Genomic DNA, 18441 nt, shown 5'->3' with positions numbered 1-18441 from the left:
GGGTGGAGTAAATTACGCTACCCGTGACGATTGCTGTTCCATTAAGTGTTTAGTTTCGTATTATATGCATGCAATCTATCATCAGGACAGCTTTGCCAAAAGTCAGGAACCGCAAGGGAAAGTCCAAGACTCTCCAGATCTGCTTGTCACTGGCGGTCTCCTCGACCTTAGAATTCAACCAATTGGTAAGCCAGATCCTCTCTTTCTTAATAGTTAGTCAATTATTGTTTTGTTTGTAATAGACAAAGCACTCGATTGGGCTCGGGCCACCTTGTCCACTTTATATACGGTTCTAATCTGTCCGATAGAGGTTGTTCCCCCGAACGCTTACCTCTCCTTCAATTGATTTGAAGGAATTCCCTTACATTCCTTACGGCTATCGTAGCCTTTCCGTATGGTCGCTGAGCGATCGAAAAGATGCCTGCGAAATCGCGATTCACGAGGCTCGATGCTTTCGCCAAGACGGTTGAGGATGCTCGCATTCGCACCACCTCCGGCGGGATCATTACCATAGCCTCTCTGCTGGCTATTCTATGGCTTGTGTGGGGAGAATGGGTAGACTACAGGCGGGTGGTGGTGCTCCCTGAGTTAGTAGTCGATAAGTCGAGAGGTAAGAGCTAAACAGATCATGGTGTTGGAGTGGGAGGCTGACCGAGTCCTGTGAACTTCACTGTATAGGAGAGAAAATGGAGATCCATTTAAACGTGACCTTCCCCCGGCTCCCATGTGAGCTTCTTACCCTCGATGTAATGGATGTCTCTGGTGAGCAACAGACCGGCGTAGCGCATGGCATCAACAAGGTACGCCTGAGTTCTCCTGCAGAGGGCGGCCACGTCATTGATGTCAAAGCCCTGGAACTGTAAGTAAAATTTTTCTATCTCGCCACTTTAGACGAGCCGTTTGGCTTATAAACGTCCTATGCAGTCACTCGGAGCAAGAAGCGGCGAAGCATCTCGATCCTAACTACTGCGGCGACTGCGGCGGAGTCCCAGAGCCTAACGGCGAGAAGCGGTGCTGTAACACCTGTGAGGAGGTGCGAGAGGCTTATGCACAACAACAATGGGCATTCGGAAAGGGTGAAAACATTGAACAATGCGAACGGGAGGGCTATGCGCAACGTCTGGACGCCCAGCGCCGAGAGGGTTGCCGTCTTGAAGGTGTCCTCCGCGTGAACAAGGTGGTCGGAAACTTCCACATCGCACCGGGCCGGAGTTTCACGAGTGGAAATGTCCATGTGCATGATCTTGAGAACTACTTCGAGGGTGACCTTGCCGACACCGAGAAACACACCATGACCCATATCATCCATCAGCTTCGGTTTGGTCCCCAGTTGCCAGATGAGTTGTCGGATCGCTGGCAATGGACCGACCATCACCACACCAACCCGCTCGATAGCACCCAGCAGGAGACTAGCGATCCCGCATATAATTTTATGTACTTCGTCAAGGTCGTTTCGACTTCTTATTTGCCGCTGGGTTGGGATCCATTGTTCTCCTCAGCCGTCCACAGCGCCTACGAGGATTCTCCACTGGGTACCCATGGCATTGCATACGGCTCTCAGAGCAGCATCGAAACACACCAGTACTCGGTGACCTCCCACAAGCGGTCTCTGAGGGGCGGCGACGCCGGCGATGAAGGTCACAAGGAGCGTTTGCATGCTGCAAATGGCATCCCTGGTGTTTTCTTCAACTACGATATCTCCCCCATGAAGGTTATTAACAAGGAGGCACGGCCCAAGACTTTCACTGGGTTCTTAACCGGTGTCTGCGCCATTATCGGTGGTACGCTTACTGTCGCGGCTGCCCTAGACCGTGGTCTATACGAGGGTGCTCTGAGGGTTAAGAAGATTCATTCGAGTTAGATACGAGTGTCCACAGCGAGGCTGGACCTTCCCGAACCGAGAAGGTAAAAAAAGAAGAATTTTTTTTTTTCTTTGATACATACCTCTATAGAAATTATAAGAGCATTGAAGCTTGGAGCAGAGAGCCCAAGAACAAAGGGGGGGGGGGGGGTGGTTTGGAGGGGAAATTTTGACAGTCAAGGCGTTTGGGTCCATGTGCATATTGTGATATACTTAGCAGCAAGTGTTTGGTGTTTGGCATCTTTGTATCTCAAGTCTTTCGGTGCCCCTCCAATTGAATGTTATCAATTCTGGAAGACTAGATGGCATCTTTTTTGGTTACCCAAGTTATCTCTAGGCAGAGCAAGCCCAAGTAGGCCATTTTATTTCATATCTACGGAATAGTTTATACGAAAACCCAAGCACTAAATCCCGATCAGCCCCCACCGACCTCTAACAATCCCTCTCAAGTGACAATACATGTCCAGGCCCTAGCGCCGTCATTTACTACTCGGCCTCGATTTCGATCTAGGGTGCGATATATCGAGATCAAGATTGTATATGAGTTCGATCGAGATGGAAACCAGCCGGATCCTGAAATGGGGCAACAGGTTCCTTGGACCGAGTAAGTCACTGATCTAAGGCGCTCGCTCGTTCGTTATAACTGCATGACTAAAGGCAATGTTGTCTCGGAATTCCAGTACCAAGAGTTGGGTACGAAGCATAATATCGCTTCACTATCAGTCAAAAGAACTACGCAGGATATATTCAGCAGAGATCCATCGTCTACCTGCATTGTGCTCGCTCAGTAAATGTTATAGGCCCATATTTACATGCATATAGATGGCAAGAAGTAGAAAGAAGACGAAGAAGAAAATAAAAGAGAGTGAGTGAGATGAGAAATAGAGATAGCAAAGATCCTTCCCAACAGGTGAACCTTTCATCGCATGGGGAAAATCGCTAATAATTGATGAGCAATGACCGATTTGTGAACGAAGCAAGAACCCAAGCGCCAGACCCATTCTCACAACTCCATTAAATGCACGATGCGACTGCTGTAAAAGACCGAATCCAGGAAGACAGCAACTCTTTTCCGAGCAGGAGGGAGATTCAAAAGTCTAGCTCTAGGACGCATCAAAAGGATAGGAAGAAAAACTCAAAGGGGTAACATAAAACAAAAAGAAATCAGCGACGGCTCTCAGGGTGGTCAAAAAAGTACAAATGAGACGGTGTCAATATGTTAATCCTAAATGGAAGAAGTAGGGTAGAAAGGTAAATGAGAGAAATCAATAATGCAGGGCGTTCGCATTGGCAAATTGACCAGATTGCTGGCCGAAATATTGGCTTTGCTGATACGCCTGAGGTTGCGGGGTTTGAAGTTGCCCATACCAAGATTGGCGTCGGGGCTCCTCGGGTCGGTACGATTGATTGAGGGCATCCCAAGTGTGGCTCGCCGCTGGGATATTGTAAACACTATTAGGGGTACCACTTTGGATGCCATAGGAGCTGCCCGGGGCTATCGGATGCTGCTGCCACTGTTGTTGACGCTGGGCGATAGCATGCTGCACCATGTGAGACGACATTCCCTCCATGATGCTCTTCTTCTCACGCTCCCGAGCATCAATGGCACCAACTAATCCCATTGGGTTAACCGGTTGTTGCTGTTTTTGGTTCCCACTGCTGAGATTGAAGAACGATGAACCTGTCATCCGAGCCACATGTTCCTGTTCTCGAGCAGAAAGGTGAGACGAGATATCATTATAGTTGATCATGCTATTGGCGCCGCGAGAACGTGGTCGCCCTTGGCTGTCTCTGCCAATACTCATTTGAGAATGAGATCGGTTGTGAGTCATCCAATCACCGGATACAGGCCGTGCCGGTGGGGTTGTTGGAGTCGCAGAAGAAGTCCGGTGATGTACATGGAGTGGTGGGCTGGGTGCTGCACGCTGCTGCACGAACTGCTCTGGAGTGAGACCAGGCGTGACTGGACGCGCGGCGGCCATGCCAGGCTGCCACAAGACACTTCGTCGAAACTCATCCTGGCTTGGTGATCTTGAGTGACCACGGTCCATCTGAGGGTATCGTTGTCTTTCGGTAGATTCCGAGTCACTCCTCTGGTGGCCGAGCTTCTTTAATGTATCGGAAGTAGTCGGACGCCCAGTCGTTGGCATGAGAGTCATCGTTGGACCGAAATCAACACTGGGGATATCAGGGTTATGTTTCTGCGATGCCTGGTCGACGGAATAGTGAGCATCGCCAATAACCAAATCCTTCCTGGGCTCCGTTCCAACGGTCTTCATTACGCCCATTCTCGGTCTAGGTATCGACTTAGTAGAACGTTTGCTGTAGACGGACCCACGCGTACTGGCGTAGTCGGGGGAGGTCGTGGATTCATCATCATAAACGCTTTCGTCCTCCTGGTGGCGCTCCCTAACAGGCGAAGGGAAAGACGGTTGGTAAGAGCTGACACGATTCAAGGCCTCTTCGTCAACAGTATGGCGGAGATCATCAAAGCTAGGTTCAATGGGGCTTGATACGGTAGAGTCTTTGTATTGCTGGCCAGGGACTGGCTTTCTCCTGACAGATTTTCCTGTATCAATGTGAAGGTTGCTCTCGTTTAGCCTCTCTAGAGGAGGACCGAATACACTGGTCCTATGCTCCGGTGTTGGTGGGCCCTGTTCCTGTGGGCTACCTCTCTTGTCACTCGACTCCGATAACAGGGAAGGAACACTTGGCATCTCAAACTCAGCTTTATAAGAATCGGTAGGAGTCGGAGTTTGAGGCTTTTCATCATCAGTCTCTCTGACTTCCTGGCCTTCAAAGGCGCCGAGCAGATTCATCCTTCCTGAAGCAGCAGCAAGCTGCGCAAGGGTCGCGTTGGACATTCTGTTATTAGCCTTCCTCAGATCTGGCGACGGGTGAGGCCGCGCTGAGGGCATTTCGCCTGGTCCATGAGTGAAAGCCGGGGGATTGGAGACGGGTGAGGGAGGAGAAGGCTCCCGGAAATGTTCTCGAATAGCTTCAGCTTCAGGTACAGGGTGAGAATCTACACGTTGTCTCCAATCACTATCAGAGCTGCTCTGATCGTTGAACTCGTTGGTACTAGGACGTTCGTTCCCGGCCTGTATTAAGTCACGCGCCGAAGAAGACGGAGAGCTCTCGACTATAGAAGCCTGTGCCTGCTTTCTGATAGCTGACAGCCCAGCTGTATCTGAAGTACCCCGTGCATGATAGGTTGGCGAAAAATCTGCACTGTCAGGCTCCTCGTGAACTATCGCATCGGTGGACTGATTGTAGCCAGCTTCGCTCTCCGGGAAGGTCTCGTTTCGACGAAGTCCAGCGTGAACATTGCTGTGGCGACTTGGAAGACTTGCTCGAAAACGTGGTTTGCTGGATATGCTGCTTGTTCTGCTGCCAGCAGCTGCCATGCGACGTGCGGTCGCCTCCTTCAGCTGCTTCCTCCATTCTGCCTCACTCCAATTCTGGCTACCCGCAGTTTGCATCAAATTAGCGATGTCCAAGATGTCCAGATAGCCATAGCGCCGCTGTTTCGGGAACGCGAACATAATGCTCTTAATGTGATTCGTAGCGGCAATTAGACGGGTAGGGCGTCCGTAAAGATTGAAAGTGTCGAAAGTGGGCATCAGGAACCGTATCATTGTTTCGAAACCAGACACGGCTGGGTGTGACTCTGGCATGACGAAAACAAACCCTTCCGAACTTGACTGTTGCTGAGAATGAATTGTGACATTTCCCTCAATCTTTACCAGGGTGGATTGGTCAATCAGCGCCTCGGACTGAGGATATATAGCGTAAGCACTGTAGGCATCGGTGATTGTTGCAATCGGCTTTGCTTTCTTCGTTTTCTTCGTCTCATAGAACATAATGTTTCCTGTGACCAGTTTAGGTGCCCGGTCATAGGCTGACTTTTTCTTAAGGGACTTCTGCGCCTTTTGGAATTCTTTTTCATTTGGAGGGGTGATAACAAACCAACACCGCCTCCAAGGTGTCCCCGCCCCGAATCTCACACGAGCCCAATCCTCATGCTTGAAGCGGTTGCGCTCGAGAATGGTGCGGATACCGTTCAGGCCCTTCCCTTTTCCTGCAATGATTGCGCCAGTGTATGCCTCGTACAGTGACGTATGTTCAAACAAGGATAAGCGGATAGCTGAAGTCCATTGTATCAGGGAATGGAAGGAGTTAAAGTGCAGGAGGTATCGATTTTGACCCGCTGAGCAGATACTTAGAACATTCTTCACCGCCGGCGTCTCTGAGTTCCGTGTAGGTAGTGTCTCGATCTACGGTGCCGCAAAATCAGTCAAGGCGAAACCTTAAGGCTATGTTCCGGAGATATTGTAGACTCACCACTTTGATGGACGCATCCGCCAGGTTGATAAATGTTGGAGGGCCTTCTTTTTCACCCGCTGCGTCCAGCGCAGCAGCATCCCATAGTGAAAGAGCCGTCCCGATAAGTTGTGCATAGCATTCCACCCACTGTCGATCAGGACATGGTCGGCCATCTGCGCATTATTCATTAGCCGCGATTCTGGTCCACCAATACTTCCCGAAAACTCACGGTTATCTAAATCATTCAATTTAAGAAAATAACCTTCATGGTACAGCTTATTCGCATGACTATTGAGGAAAGTGAAGATTGGCTGGAGCTCTGGAGGGGTATCTTGGGAGATTTCTATGAACGGAGGATCATGTGAGAAGATCGTTGACGCAGGCCGCGATATCCGGCGGTCGTTCGACGACAGTCCTGTTGGTGAAGCATCTTGAGGGGAGGGTGGATCTGTATCGACTCTTGACGGAGGCGTGTTCCCGACGACTGAAGCTGAGAATGCCCGATGACGTTGTTCAGGACGATCTTTGCGGGACGAGCCACCAATTGCTGATATGAATGATAGCACTGATAACGCAAGGGGCGTTAACCGTCGCCGTTCACATTCCTAAAAAGGAGGGACGAGGGGCTATTTGACTCACCACGCGAGCGAACCATATTGTCGAAATGTAATGTATGAATAGAAGTGCAAGTAGAAAGGCTACCAACTCCCACGTCGTCCTGATATCAAGCTTGGCGCACGATAAACAGGGAACGTGGCTAGACGACGAAACTGAGCCGAGTCGTCTTTAGATCGGGTGGACAGAACGAAAGGTAAAGGGACTAGTATGGAAAACGACGTTGTCGGTGAACCCGAATCTCTCCCACACGGAGATAACGTCCAAATATCAGGGTCCCCCGACACTACTTGCGAGTTAGGTATGAGAGACAGTCTCCCATGAGGTTTCCTTGGAAACTTCCACACAAGCGAATGACGATAAGCCGCAGACAAAGAACTGGGAATGGCGACGAGGGAGAAGCGCAAGGTGTCGGACTGCAAGCGCCTGACTGTAGTCACTTGAACACTGGGATGTCTCAGTTTTCTGTTGGCCAGCGGAAGGTAGCGGGTAGAGGGAGATGTCAACAACCAGTAGGAAAAGAAGAGATGGATGACAAGAATAGATAATAGCGACGTAAGTATGTAAAGGAAAGGAAAGCAAGCGAGAGACAAGAAGCGAAAGTAGCGAGGGAAGAGAGCAACGGACCAGAAACCGACAAGAGGAGAGAGTAGAAAGAAATGATGATACCTTTCTCCTACAAACTGATCCAAACGAACCAAAGAAACGTGGGTCTGGAGGTGAGCGTGTAACACAATTACCAATGGGTCTTGAATTGGAACAGAAGCACTCTTTGTTTTGTTACCGGGTCTGTTCTTTTCAATGCAATGCAATCAACGAGTCAGTGGTGAACAGATCATAACTTATTCATGATTTACGTCAATGGAGAGGGAATTCAAGATTAAAGATCAGTTGCCAGGATCCTAGGAATTTCTCAAAGAAAAAGAGCGACGGAGGCAAGAAAGCACTTAGTACATGTACCTACATACTATTCATCCATTGGCAGCCTGCATGAATGTACAGAGTACCACTTTCGATTGCTAATACATGGAATTTACCGTACCGGAGTGGTTCTAGGCTCAGTCCCCGCTAAACATTTTTTATTTTATTTTTATTTCTTATTCTATTTTATTTTAATAGATTGGGTAGACCGAAAGGTAGCGGCTGGCGTCATCGCATGTGTGGCTGTTTTCTCAACATAAAAAAAAAGGAAAAAAAAAATTTAAGATCCAACAGGGAAAAATTGGAAAATAGAAAGAGAGAAAAAAAAAAGGCGTATCATCCCTGCTGGTCTTCCCCGAATTGATCAAACAAGATCGGCGTGGATCAGAGAACGCTGCATGTCCCACCAATTTCATAGGAGGCTTTCTGTTTTTTCTTTTCTTTTTTCGATCTCTCCTTTCAGTTTCAGGTTAGCATCCACAGATAAAAAATAAAAAAATAAAATAAAATAAAACCCAATGAATACCGAGGGTCCAGGATGACTATCAATACAATTTAGACTCTGTCACCCAATGATATATACACTTACAGAGGTGTAACTCCTATCCCCGAATCTCAAACGGTATGTGTATCCTGGGCCAACTGCCCAACCCCCCCCCCCCCCCCGGGGTTTTGTCGCCATTGACCCGGGCCTATAAAATCCAAATCGAGTACTCGGAGAAATGCAAAAATCGCTCTTGCAACCCAAATATAGTAACTTAAGACCTGCATGTCTTACTACATGACTACTTTGTACCAGTACAGATACGGGCGCCTGTTCCGTCCCTTCTTTGCCTTACCATATTATTCGGTCTTCGCCCTTCTACAGGCGAGGAGGAGAAACAGCGTAGGCTTGGCTGCCAAGATCGGTTTGGCCACCTAATATCTACTAAGTCGTTAGTATCGAGGATTCCCCTTTCTCATTAGTAGTCAGTGCACTTGGCTTGGATGGAATGGGGTAACCCGGGTGGCCTGGTAAATTTGCTTGTACTCGGTAAGGGTTGTGTATCCAGTCTCTTCAAATACCATGATTGCCCAAGTGGACAGACAATGTATGGAACTTGCGCACTGCCACATCCCTTCTGTGCCACAACATCAAGTGCTTCGGAGGAGGTTACATTCCCATTAAAACTAATATGGCACTATGCAGCGCTATTTATATTAAGTAGGTATTCTTATTAGAGACTAAAACTATTGTATTCGACCCCCTCCCCTTTTGACAGCCTCCTTTTCACCCCTTTACTCCGAGTGGCAATTAAATCTCAACTTGCAGAACAGCCAGGAGATTGTGTGTGGCACATAAAAGGCCCCGTACCTCAATAAGGTACCTGGCCGCATCCACGGATACCTTGTTCAATGCCGTCGAAACATTACCTTTCCTCTGTACGGAGTACATTGAATAACATATATTCAATGTTGATGACAAGCCACGTCTCTCCTGACATTAGTTAACTATTTTGCCTAATTAGATAGGTCCGACCGTATGTATGTTTGTACTTTTACCGTCCGTATTATCGTAAGAAAGTTCTCTCCGGCCGACAAGAAGTCATGGACGGCACAGCGTACAACGTGCTGGTAGCGCACTGTGGCAATTTGCAACGACGACATAAAGTATGAGGTCCACCGCCCTGGGAATCTGCTACGCTTAAGTTAAACCTGCGGACCGGCCGGGATGGAATGTCGGCCTTGACGCGCACTCCGGCCAGCGATCGTTGCTCAAAAGGATCATCTCGATGCAGATATGACCTCAGCAAGTGGAGGAGCTGGATCCCACGACCTTGGTTGACCGTACTTCATGCTCTCCACGTAATGTTGGTTGCTTTCCTTTCACCTCGTTACCTTGCAATGGATTGCTGTTTTTTCCCGCCTTTCCTTCCTGCTTTGTTCCCGAGCTAACAGGTTACAGTCTCGCTGTCTGTTCCGTTTGTCTGATCGTGTATAGTGGAGACCTCTGTCTCTTAGGGTTGTTCTCTCCATATTACCCCGCCCCAGCCACCAACAAAAAAAAGAAAATCGTCGTAGCTTTCGCGCATGATAGACAAAGCTTTAGGTGAGATATACTTAGTAGATCCATTTTAAGTTACTTACATTAAACTCAAGCCAATTGGATGTTACAAGATCCCTGCCCCATCGACAGTTCATCAATTGCGCAATTTCAATCGTATACTACCATAGTAAGTGAAGTCGCTCACGTTCGATGACGATCAGATAAGCGAGATGTTGCTCCTCTCCCCAGTTTGGACTCCGCGTTGATGATATCCAAACTGGCACCTAGAAAAATGTCAAGCGACCCAGTATGCAAAGAAGTAGCCTTACGTACTCCCAAGCAAGATTGGCCACGACGTATCCTGTGGCCCCGGGGATCCACGTGCTTCTTAACAGGGTCGCTGTACATACTAGTACCATGGAGTACTAGTAGTAGAGATACATGCATGTTACACGTACTTCACTCGGACCCAGTTGCAATATATTCCTGGACTTCCCCGGAATAACGGCGCACAGTACTTCATAATCTGTCTCAGATTTATTATGTCGTTTTATTGATACTCGAAGGGTTCCAAATTTATGCCCTTACCCAGGCTTCTGGCGACTACTAGCCGCTAAATCTCTCTGCATCATGCTCATTCATATACTACCTACGTATCACACGGCTGACCATGACTTGCTCTTCCTAAGCATTTACAATCTCCTGGTTGGAGTGAATAGCCAACATTGTGAGACCCCTGATAAAGTACTTCTCTGCGATACCACAAAGGGCCCCAAAGCTCTAAACACAACAAACGTCTTTATATATATATTTTTACCAGTGAGACCTGGGACAGATGATTATAATCTAATATACTCCTTCTACATGCTCGAGGTGATTATGTTTCCTGTAAATACTTCTGATTTAGTATCTCCATGCAAGGCATGTATAGTTGGTCATCGACCGTCCCTGCTATATGCTACTCACCTGTCACGATGGGTTCGGTGCTCACATAGAAAGGTTGAAAAAATATGAATCACAATGTATGGCTTCATGCAGGGAAAGCGATGCGTGGTGTCCGCTACGCCCTTGCGACGACATCTATCGTTGGTACTGTTTGTATAGTCTAAATACGTACTCTATATCACCGTTAAGCACTGACATGGCAGCAAATCTCCACCTATCTCGTATAGCGAGGAAGTTTAACGAGAACTTCGAGTAGAATACACCGCTCGACCTAGCAACTACTGCTATCAGAAAGCTCGGACCCGTTCAACTTTTCAGACCCACCTCGTTCTTCAATGACAGGTGATATATCACATCCGAAAGATCATCATCGGGGAAAGAGTTGGATATGTCTGTTCTCTATATCGGGTGGCTATCCCTCTGTGCTGCGTGAGTGCAAAACCAACATCAACTTCAAGACAGGTGATTGGATTCGACCAAGGGCGAGAAGTAACTGAAAGAGTCTGACCCTAAATATTGTAAAGTTTCATCCTGTGAAGCCTTTTCCACCATTGACATCCCTTTAGGAGTGCACGGAATTTTTTTATCACAACCGTTCCATTTATGATTACCACAAAAAAAAGATCGTCCAAAGGTCGAATCTGCAAACTGTTCGTCATTGTACTCAAATCGAAAGTACAGTTTATTAGCATCATAGCTATGAGTTGAAGGTAATACTAGGTCAGATTAGAAGTACAAGACAATACTAGTAGAAGATCAGCCACATTGCTGCTTTTGGAAATGAATATCACATCTAGACTACACAAAACAAGAGGAAAACAATACTCTGATGGGGTGAAAAGTACATTCTAAGAAGCGATCAAAATCTATATACTTTTAGTCCTTTATCCTTGATGATAACATTGCACTAGAAATCTACTACTGTATTTATTCGAGGCTGGATAACTAGATATTCATAAGCTCGCCGCTGATCTTGCCTGACCATAAAATACCAGGATAGTGTGGCTTGCCCTGATCGTGAGTAAAATTCCCACTGTATTTTGTTCCAAAGAAAAGTCACAGGTACTAGAACCAGTAGAATTGACGAAGACAATTTACCTCCCATCACTACTAATAGTATGTACTGGTGATTATAATAGAGGACTCACGAGAGAAGATTCCATTTCTCTGTTCTCAAGCACCATGTCAAAAGTATGTGTTATTTTGCTACTTGAGTTATTTAATTTGTGGAAGAAACCTTTCAGCGGCTTGTCATTGTGAGAACCTTGCAGTGAGGGTATGAGATTATTTACACACTGTTACTGCCTTATCCTAAAATCTCAAGTTCTAATGAATTCACTGGATTCTTTCCCATTCACTTCATAGACCCCACACTCTCTCTGTCGTGTTGACCTTGTTTGTTTTTCATCAAGCTCTTCATCTCCTCTTATACAACTATGCAGCAGAGACATCCCTTTTCATTAACCTTACACAAGAATACTCATAACAATCTAGACTCACTATCCAGGTATGCCCTGAGAACTTTGTCTGATATCTCTAGTACTGACCTGCGCTTACTGGTTCCATGGGCTCTCCTGCTCTTTGAATATCTTCTATTAAAGTATAGTTTAATGTGGCACTTTGAGACCTAAAGTCAATTTTCATCGAGTATTGATCGGGAATGCAACATGGAGCTGTTCACACTTTGCCCTACACCCCGTCCAGAGCGTTCTGAGGAGGATGAGTTTGCTTCGGTGATTGACATTCCGTCGAATACCCAGGGCTATGGATTGCCAGATGAGAAAGCGAAAGAGATCACCGATATCGAAAAAAAGAGAGTGGAAGAGCTGATGCAGCAGTTCACCAAAGGCTTCGACCCCGGTTCCTTTGCCAAAGAGGTCATGGACGGTCTTCCCCTGTTGCCTGACAATCTTTTCCCCGGATCGTATGCTCACTTGTCGATCATTCTGCTCGAGAACTGTGCCAAGATGCAGGGAATCCAGGCAAATTTGGAGAATTGGCTTCGTGAGCGTTACAAACGCTGGGCGATCACTTATCCAGATAATACCAGTATCACTGACGAGACGTTCTTCGGTGCCGAGTTCGAGATGCTGAGAAAACTATTGGCACCTTTGCGTGCAGAGGATGTTACACATGTCTACTGGATGAACTCCAGATATCCTCATATTGTGAAGGTCTGCCAGCAACTTGAGGCGTCTGTGAAAGTCATTGAGGAATTCAAGCAAGACATTCTCCAAGCAATCAAATCAAAAGACGAGCACAGTAAGTAAATAAGCCCCTGCGAGTTCAGAGCATCAAGCTGATAACCTGCTTAGAGACCATTTACAATCCTCTTCCTGTATCCCAGGCCCGAGCAGCAATGATGAGCATGAGAGACATTCGACTCCGCGCGTGCAGGGCTTCGCTGAGCTGGGACGGCTTTTCAGAGTCCGATATCGAGCTTACCGTGTTTCATCAATACTACAAAAACCACCTGGCCAGGTCAGACCCGGCAAAAGCGCGCGCAACTGGCTGGCTGCCACCATCGTCGCCGAAAATCCCTCGCGCCTCTGCCGAAGAAGCGGAACCCGGGGATTTGGCTCATTGGCCATCTGAGGATTCCAACAATGTATCTCTCAACCTGATGCTCAAAACGGCGCTGTGGCTGAGCGTGGCAAGAGGACTGGCGGCCGTACATCTCTTCTGCGATATCGCCAGACACTTCACCATCCACGAACCTTCTGCGAGGGCCGATGACAGTTACATTTCTTACTTGCAGCATCTTACTCAGATCAGGATCTCGGTAGATGGGGTTCGCTCACGTCGCTCTACACCTTTCCCCTACCGTGACGAGGCCTTGTCCCGCTGCAACCCGGACTACTTTGGTGATGTGTGGCGATCCAACCAGAGTTTGACAGCTGACCTTGTAGAAAACGTGTCTTTCTATAAAGGGCCTGATGAGAACTTCAAGCTGTCAGAAGCCCCGCCTCCTCGTTGCTCGTTTCGTAAAGAGATGCGTACACTCGAACAAACTGTTGCGATTAAGGGAAGCTTGGCTGGGACTTCGTTTCCGACGGGTGTTCGCCCAAGGCAGGTCCCTGGAAGTGATCTGGTAAGCTACTCTCGTGATAACTTTGCCTCGGATCAGAATAGTTTAGCTGAGCTCCATCTCTTCTGACTAGAAGGACGGGATTGAGGCTCCACAGCCAACACGCCTTCCAGCCACAGTCCCAGCCCTAACCCGAGCAATAGAACGAACCACCTTGGCAGATGCTCATGAAAGGCGTGTCAGCAAACAGGCTACATCAAAACACAGCAAGCAGGCCTAGGAAATACTCCAAAGGCTCGACAAGAGGGTAAGATTGATGTGGCTATTGCACATCACAGCCCTCCTACCCTTGAGGCGAACAAAAAAAACTTTTTGTTCATAAAAGAATTTGGAAAATACCCAGCCTCTCGAGCCTGGCTTTTTTGAAAGTACAAACACAAACAATGGTCCATGAATGATTGTTTGTTTATTTCAGGGTTGTTTACTTGACATGTCCCTTTCTTGTCTATTGTGATTCTTTCTGCCTTTGCCTCTCTTTTCTCTATCTCATTCAATTCTCTGCAGAAATCTTCCCGCCAGTTCTTCTCCCTCTTCAATTCAATATTGGTCATGCACAGTTCATCCGTTTTTTCAGCAGCCAGAACAGACCCTGCTATCCCCATTGTTAAAAGAGAACAGATTTTGTTCCATAAATACACCATAACTATTCCTGTATTAAGCCATCAACATATTATGAAAGAAAAGGAAAGAGGCAAAATGAAAAATAAACTCAACTCACTGGACTACATAGCCATATCTTGTTTCTATCACTTTGCCTCCTATTTCTCATTTGTGCTTCCCCAATTTCGTGTATAGCTTTAACAATACCAAATCACCTGGAGTCAACACAGAGCGGCTTGAGCTTCGTATTTGGAGTCTAGCATGGCTATTGTTTAGGTAGAAACGCATGGAGATGGTTTCTTTCGCGGGAGTTAGTAGGTTTGTGTATGCTAATGATTTCTACAACCCAATGTCTCTGTATGTTTTCTGTTCGAGTCCTGGCTATTGAGAGCTGGGGTTTGTACAGATTAGGCGGGATATGGAAAGAGGAAGTGTCATGAGCTTGTTTTTCTATGACCTAAACTGATTAACATGGGCTCATGTTTCATTATCTGGGCTAGTCTGCAAGGTACTTTTGTGGTATCATATGCGCGAATAAATGAATGAATGAATGAATGAATGATGAAAGAAAGAAAGAGAGTAAGAGAGAAACGTGGAAGATAGAAAATGAAAAAGACTGCCTCATGCACTATGTATCGCCAATGAGAAGAATCCGAAATTATCGTTGGAAATCTCTATGCGTCCATCATATCATACGCTAGTAAAGGATCGATCATCGCCATATCATCAGCATTTGATGTCTCCACATCAACATCTTGCATCATAAAGTTGGAGTCGAATTCCAGAGTACTGGGGAAGTCTGGTGGGTTCAGGCTCGCAAGGGTATTTTCGTCCTTTGTACTCAGCTCTGCGCTCGCATCCAAGGTTTCCCCTAGTATATACGGTTCATAAGAGGGGTCATCGTTGTCAAACTCAAGCCCGTAGATTCCAAGCATATCACCGGTAATAGGCTCTGGGTCTTCAGCTAACAATGCTCGCTGCATGAACATATCGCGGATCTCGTCCTCTGTGCAGCTGTGTTTGCTGCCCATATGCACCCAAAGGTCATAGTTGCGGTGAAAGCGGTGCGCACAAGTATCAAAGAAACACGGAATATGGCGACCTGTTTCTTCGGCGTAGCCCTCACCCGTCAGAGCGGCCAGCGCTGATAAACCAGTAGGTCTGCTTTGAGCATTCTGTTGTCCTTTACCAAGACCAAGACGTTGTCGTCGTTCGGCTTTAGCATTCAGGCAGCCAAGATGTGCGGTACGAATATGTTCTTCGAGAGCGAGTTTGCTTCCGTATCGCTTTCCACATCCATCGCCACTCCACCCCGCTACCTTTTTGGAGCTCGAGAGGTCTGTCTCGCCACAGACGAACCGTTTCTCGCCTTGGTGGACGGTCCGGATATGGACCGTCAAGTTCCCCTTCTTCGTGAAACTTCGATCGCACCCGGGGACTACACACGGAAATACTTTCCGTTCTTCGAGACTCACATCGCCGTGTGCGACTTCGAGATGCCGACGTAGTTCACGGGCTGTCGAACAGGTGATAGAACAGTTAGAGCATTGTGGGGGATGCGCAGTTTTAATGTGAGCCTGAAGAAGAGCATAGGTAGGGAAAGTCACTGCGGATAAGCCAGCCGAAGGATTATCTGAGGGCGGGTCGGTTACTTCCAGATGCTGCGAGCACTCTGTGCAGCTGAACCGCTTCTCTGTGTGAACTCTACTCTCATGCGCTCGCAAGTGACCAGCGGTGTCAAAAGCCATAGAGCATTTCAGACCAGTACTTGGGTCAATATGCGGGCATTGGAATGGTTTTCGCTTCAAGTGAACGGTCGTTATATGCTTCTGGAGGGTCGAGTGCTTTCGGAAGGTTTCATTGCAAGGGGGATATTCCGTACAACGGTACTTTTCTTTTCCATCATGGGCAGCCAGATGGCGACGAAGACGGGACCCGGTTACAAAACTCTTCCCACACCCTGGCCGGTCACATACATAATCTCGAACTCCGGTGTGAGCGCTCTTGATATGATGGTTCAGATGCGAAGCTCGCAAAAATGTCTTATCACAATTATCGTGGGTACAATTGAAGAGCCGTTCATTATTATGCGAACGGAGATGTTCCTGGAGGCGGGCTGGGCGATTGAAGGCCTTTGTGCATCCGTCAAAAGGGCAGCGGTGAGTCTTCAGCTCGGAAGGGTACCTGGCTGAGATTGTTGAGATGGGAGTTGCCGGGGTTTCATGAAGGCTATTGCTATCTATACTCCCTTCATCTGACGACGCGTAATCGCAATCGGAATGAGCTTCCTCATAGATTGGGTCTACATCCATTTAATAATGCTTAGTCTTCCAATGATTCTGAAGGCCGGAAGGGAGCTTCCTTACCGGTATCATCCAGCGCCGTCTGCTTGAGGATCTTCTTGGGCGTATCAAAGCCTTCCGAGGCCTTTCTTTTTTGACCCATAGCTCAGGAGCACCAGGGTTACTGCCTCCAAGCCTATGATTTCATTTAGGACAATAATTTGATCAGAGAGCAACAGTTGAAACGACAATAAATTTTATTTAAGATTGCTTATCGTTAAATTTTGCCGGAAAATGCCGTTAAAGCGGTGAGACTAAACTCCCAAAAGGGACTAGTGCCTAAGGAACTTTTTCCGCCGCCTTCTCGAGTCGCGATATCGAATTCTTCACTCGGAAGCTCCGTCGCAACATCAATCGCTTCACCCCAGATCGTCCGGGACTCCGTATCGGCACTTCATTCGCTTGTGTGGCACTTGTTCTCCATCTTTCCCGCGTTCCTTTGCGTTTAAACAGGCACAATGTCTGACTACGGTGACCACGGTGACGAGGACAAGTAAGAAGCCATTTCTCCACAGCAACCTATAGCTAGCGCAAAGAGAAGAGGATGCGCCAAACATGATCTCTTTGCCGGATGGTTGTTTCAATAGAAGTTCTTCTGGTTTAACACTTTTCTAGCTATGACTTCGACGCCGGTCAGGACTACGATGACAATGAGCCCGAAGACTTCTTGAACCCTGAGGACATCGAGGGCGTGGAAGGCGCAGAAGCATACGGAGAGGATCACTACACTCCCGCAGTCAATGGAGATCGTGTTGTCGTTTCGGGCGATCCCAGCGCCGGATACTCGGGGAAAGTGATGGAGCAAGTGCGGGAAAGGAAGGTGCCAAACGACCAGCGCACGACAACCCCATACATGACCAAGTATGAGCGGGCGCGTGTTCTGGGCACCAGGGCCTTGCAAATTAGGTGGGTCATAGACGAGTATTTCCTGAACGTGGGGAATTATTGTTCTGACATATTTCTAGTATGAACGCCCCTGTGCTTGTGGATCTTGAAGGAGAGACAGATCCCTTGCAGATCGCCATCAAGGAACTGAACCAGAAGAAAATTCCCCTCATTGTGAGAAGATATCTGCCCGATGGATGGTAAGCGGCATTTTGATCCCCTAGCCTTCCAGAGTCGGGTCTGACTGTTGTTTCTCTCATTTAGGTACGAGGACTGGACATGTGAAGAATTACTCTAAATAAAAAGATGGAATGGGCGGCTGCGTATTGGAAATTGGGCTCTTTCTATTATCATGTACGTTCTTTCATTCCTTGTGTGCAGCATAGCGTTTGGAGTTTTGGAGTAGGAAAGCGGACCATAATGGCTAGCCAGCCTAGGTCACTGGGAAGGGAAAAAAACCCACAAAACGATAACGCAGTACAGTTTATTGCAATATAGAAAAAGAAAAAATAGTTTTGATGTTGACGCTGTTGCTTTCCATAGGATCCTACCATGCTACTATAAAGTAATTTTAGACGCGCGTTGACACTTATCATCCCGATTAATGATGACCAGTTTGCTACATTCACGAAAGTACCACAACTATTTCTACATCTCGCCTGTGCAACCCGTGGTCATGGGCACTTCACGACGAGACATGACTGCCTGTACAGTACTCGTTTTATGAGATTAGCGGGACCAGACATTAGGGCCATTGAAACCCTTGTGGGTATTCACTCAGAAGGATTGGCTTCTAAGCTCCACATGCTTTGATATAGGTGATTCCGCCCCG

General features: G+C 47.5%; 5 protein-coding genes across 5 annotated transcripts; 3 read left to right on the top strand and 2 right to left on the bottom strand.

Moving 5' to 3' along the window:
* Nucleotides 1-417: 417 nt before the first annotated feature.
* On the top strand, nt 418-1861 carry ABOM_008470 (retrograde cargo receptor ERV46; the record flags this gene model as incomplete). The annotated part of the gene is made up of 3 exons (XM_022535599.1): nt 418-610; nt 679-859; nt 925-1861. 3 exons carry the CDS (start codon nt 418-420, stop codon nt 1859-1861), a joined length of 1311 nt encoding a protein of 436 aa, XP_022386700.1.
* Nucleotides 1862-3126: 1265 nt separating this feature from the next.
* On the bottom strand, nt 3127-6842 carry ABOM_008469 (PH domain protein; the record flags this gene model as incomplete). Its single annotated transcript, XM_022535598.1, has 4 exons — nt 3127-6138; nt 6206-6360; nt 6417-6752; nt 6827-6842. 4 exons carry the CDS (start codon nt 6840-6842, stop codon nt 3127-3129), a joined length of 3519 nt encoding a protein of 1172 aa, XP_022386683.1.
* A 5519-nt stretch (nt 6843-12361) lies between these two features.
* Nucleotides 12362-14002, top strand: ABOM_008468 (uncharacterized protein; the record flags this gene model as incomplete). Its single annotated transcript, XM_022535597.1, has 3 exons — nt 12362-12956; nt 13010-13785; nt 13856-14002. The coding sequence occupies 3 exons, from the start codon at nt 12362-12364 to the stop codon at nt 14000-14002; spliced, it is 1518 nt and encodes a 505-aa protein (XP_022386671.1).
* A 1054-nt stretch (nt 14003-15056) lies between these two features.
* ABOM_008467 (C2H2-type zinc finger protein) lies at nt 15057-16827 on the bottom strand (the record flags this gene model as incomplete). Its single annotated transcript, XM_022535596.1, has 2 exons — nt 15057-16684; nt 16749-16827. 2 exons carry the CDS (start codon nt 16825-16827, stop codon nt 15057-15059), a joined length of 1707 nt encoding a protein of 568 aa, XP_022386668.1.
* Nucleotides 16828-17182: 355 nt separating this feature from the next.
* Nucleotides 17183-17907, top strand: ABOM_008466 (DNA-directed RNA polymerase core subunit RPO26; the record flags this gene model as incomplete). Its single annotated transcript, XM_022535595.1, has 4 exons — nt 17183-17217; nt 17340-17630; nt 17690-17809; nt 17874-17907. The coding sequence occupies 4 exons, from the start codon at nt 17183-17185 to the stop codon at nt 17905-17907; spliced, it is 480 nt and encodes a 159-aa protein (XP_022386669.1).
* Nucleotides 17908-18441: the final 534 nt, after the last annotated feature.

The sequence above is a fragment of the Aspergillus bombycis genome, assembly GCF_001792695.1.
Source record: "Aspergillus bombycis strain NRRL26010 chromosome Unknown contig00079, whole genome shotgun sequence".
In the NCBI taxonomy this organism is placed as follows: Eukaryota; Fungi; Ascomycota; class Eurotiomycetes; order Eurotiales; family Aspergillaceae; genus Aspergillus; species Aspergillus bombycis.
The sequence above is the reverse complement of the archived record's forward strand: the minus strand, read 5'-3'. Positions and strand labels throughout refer to the sequence as shown.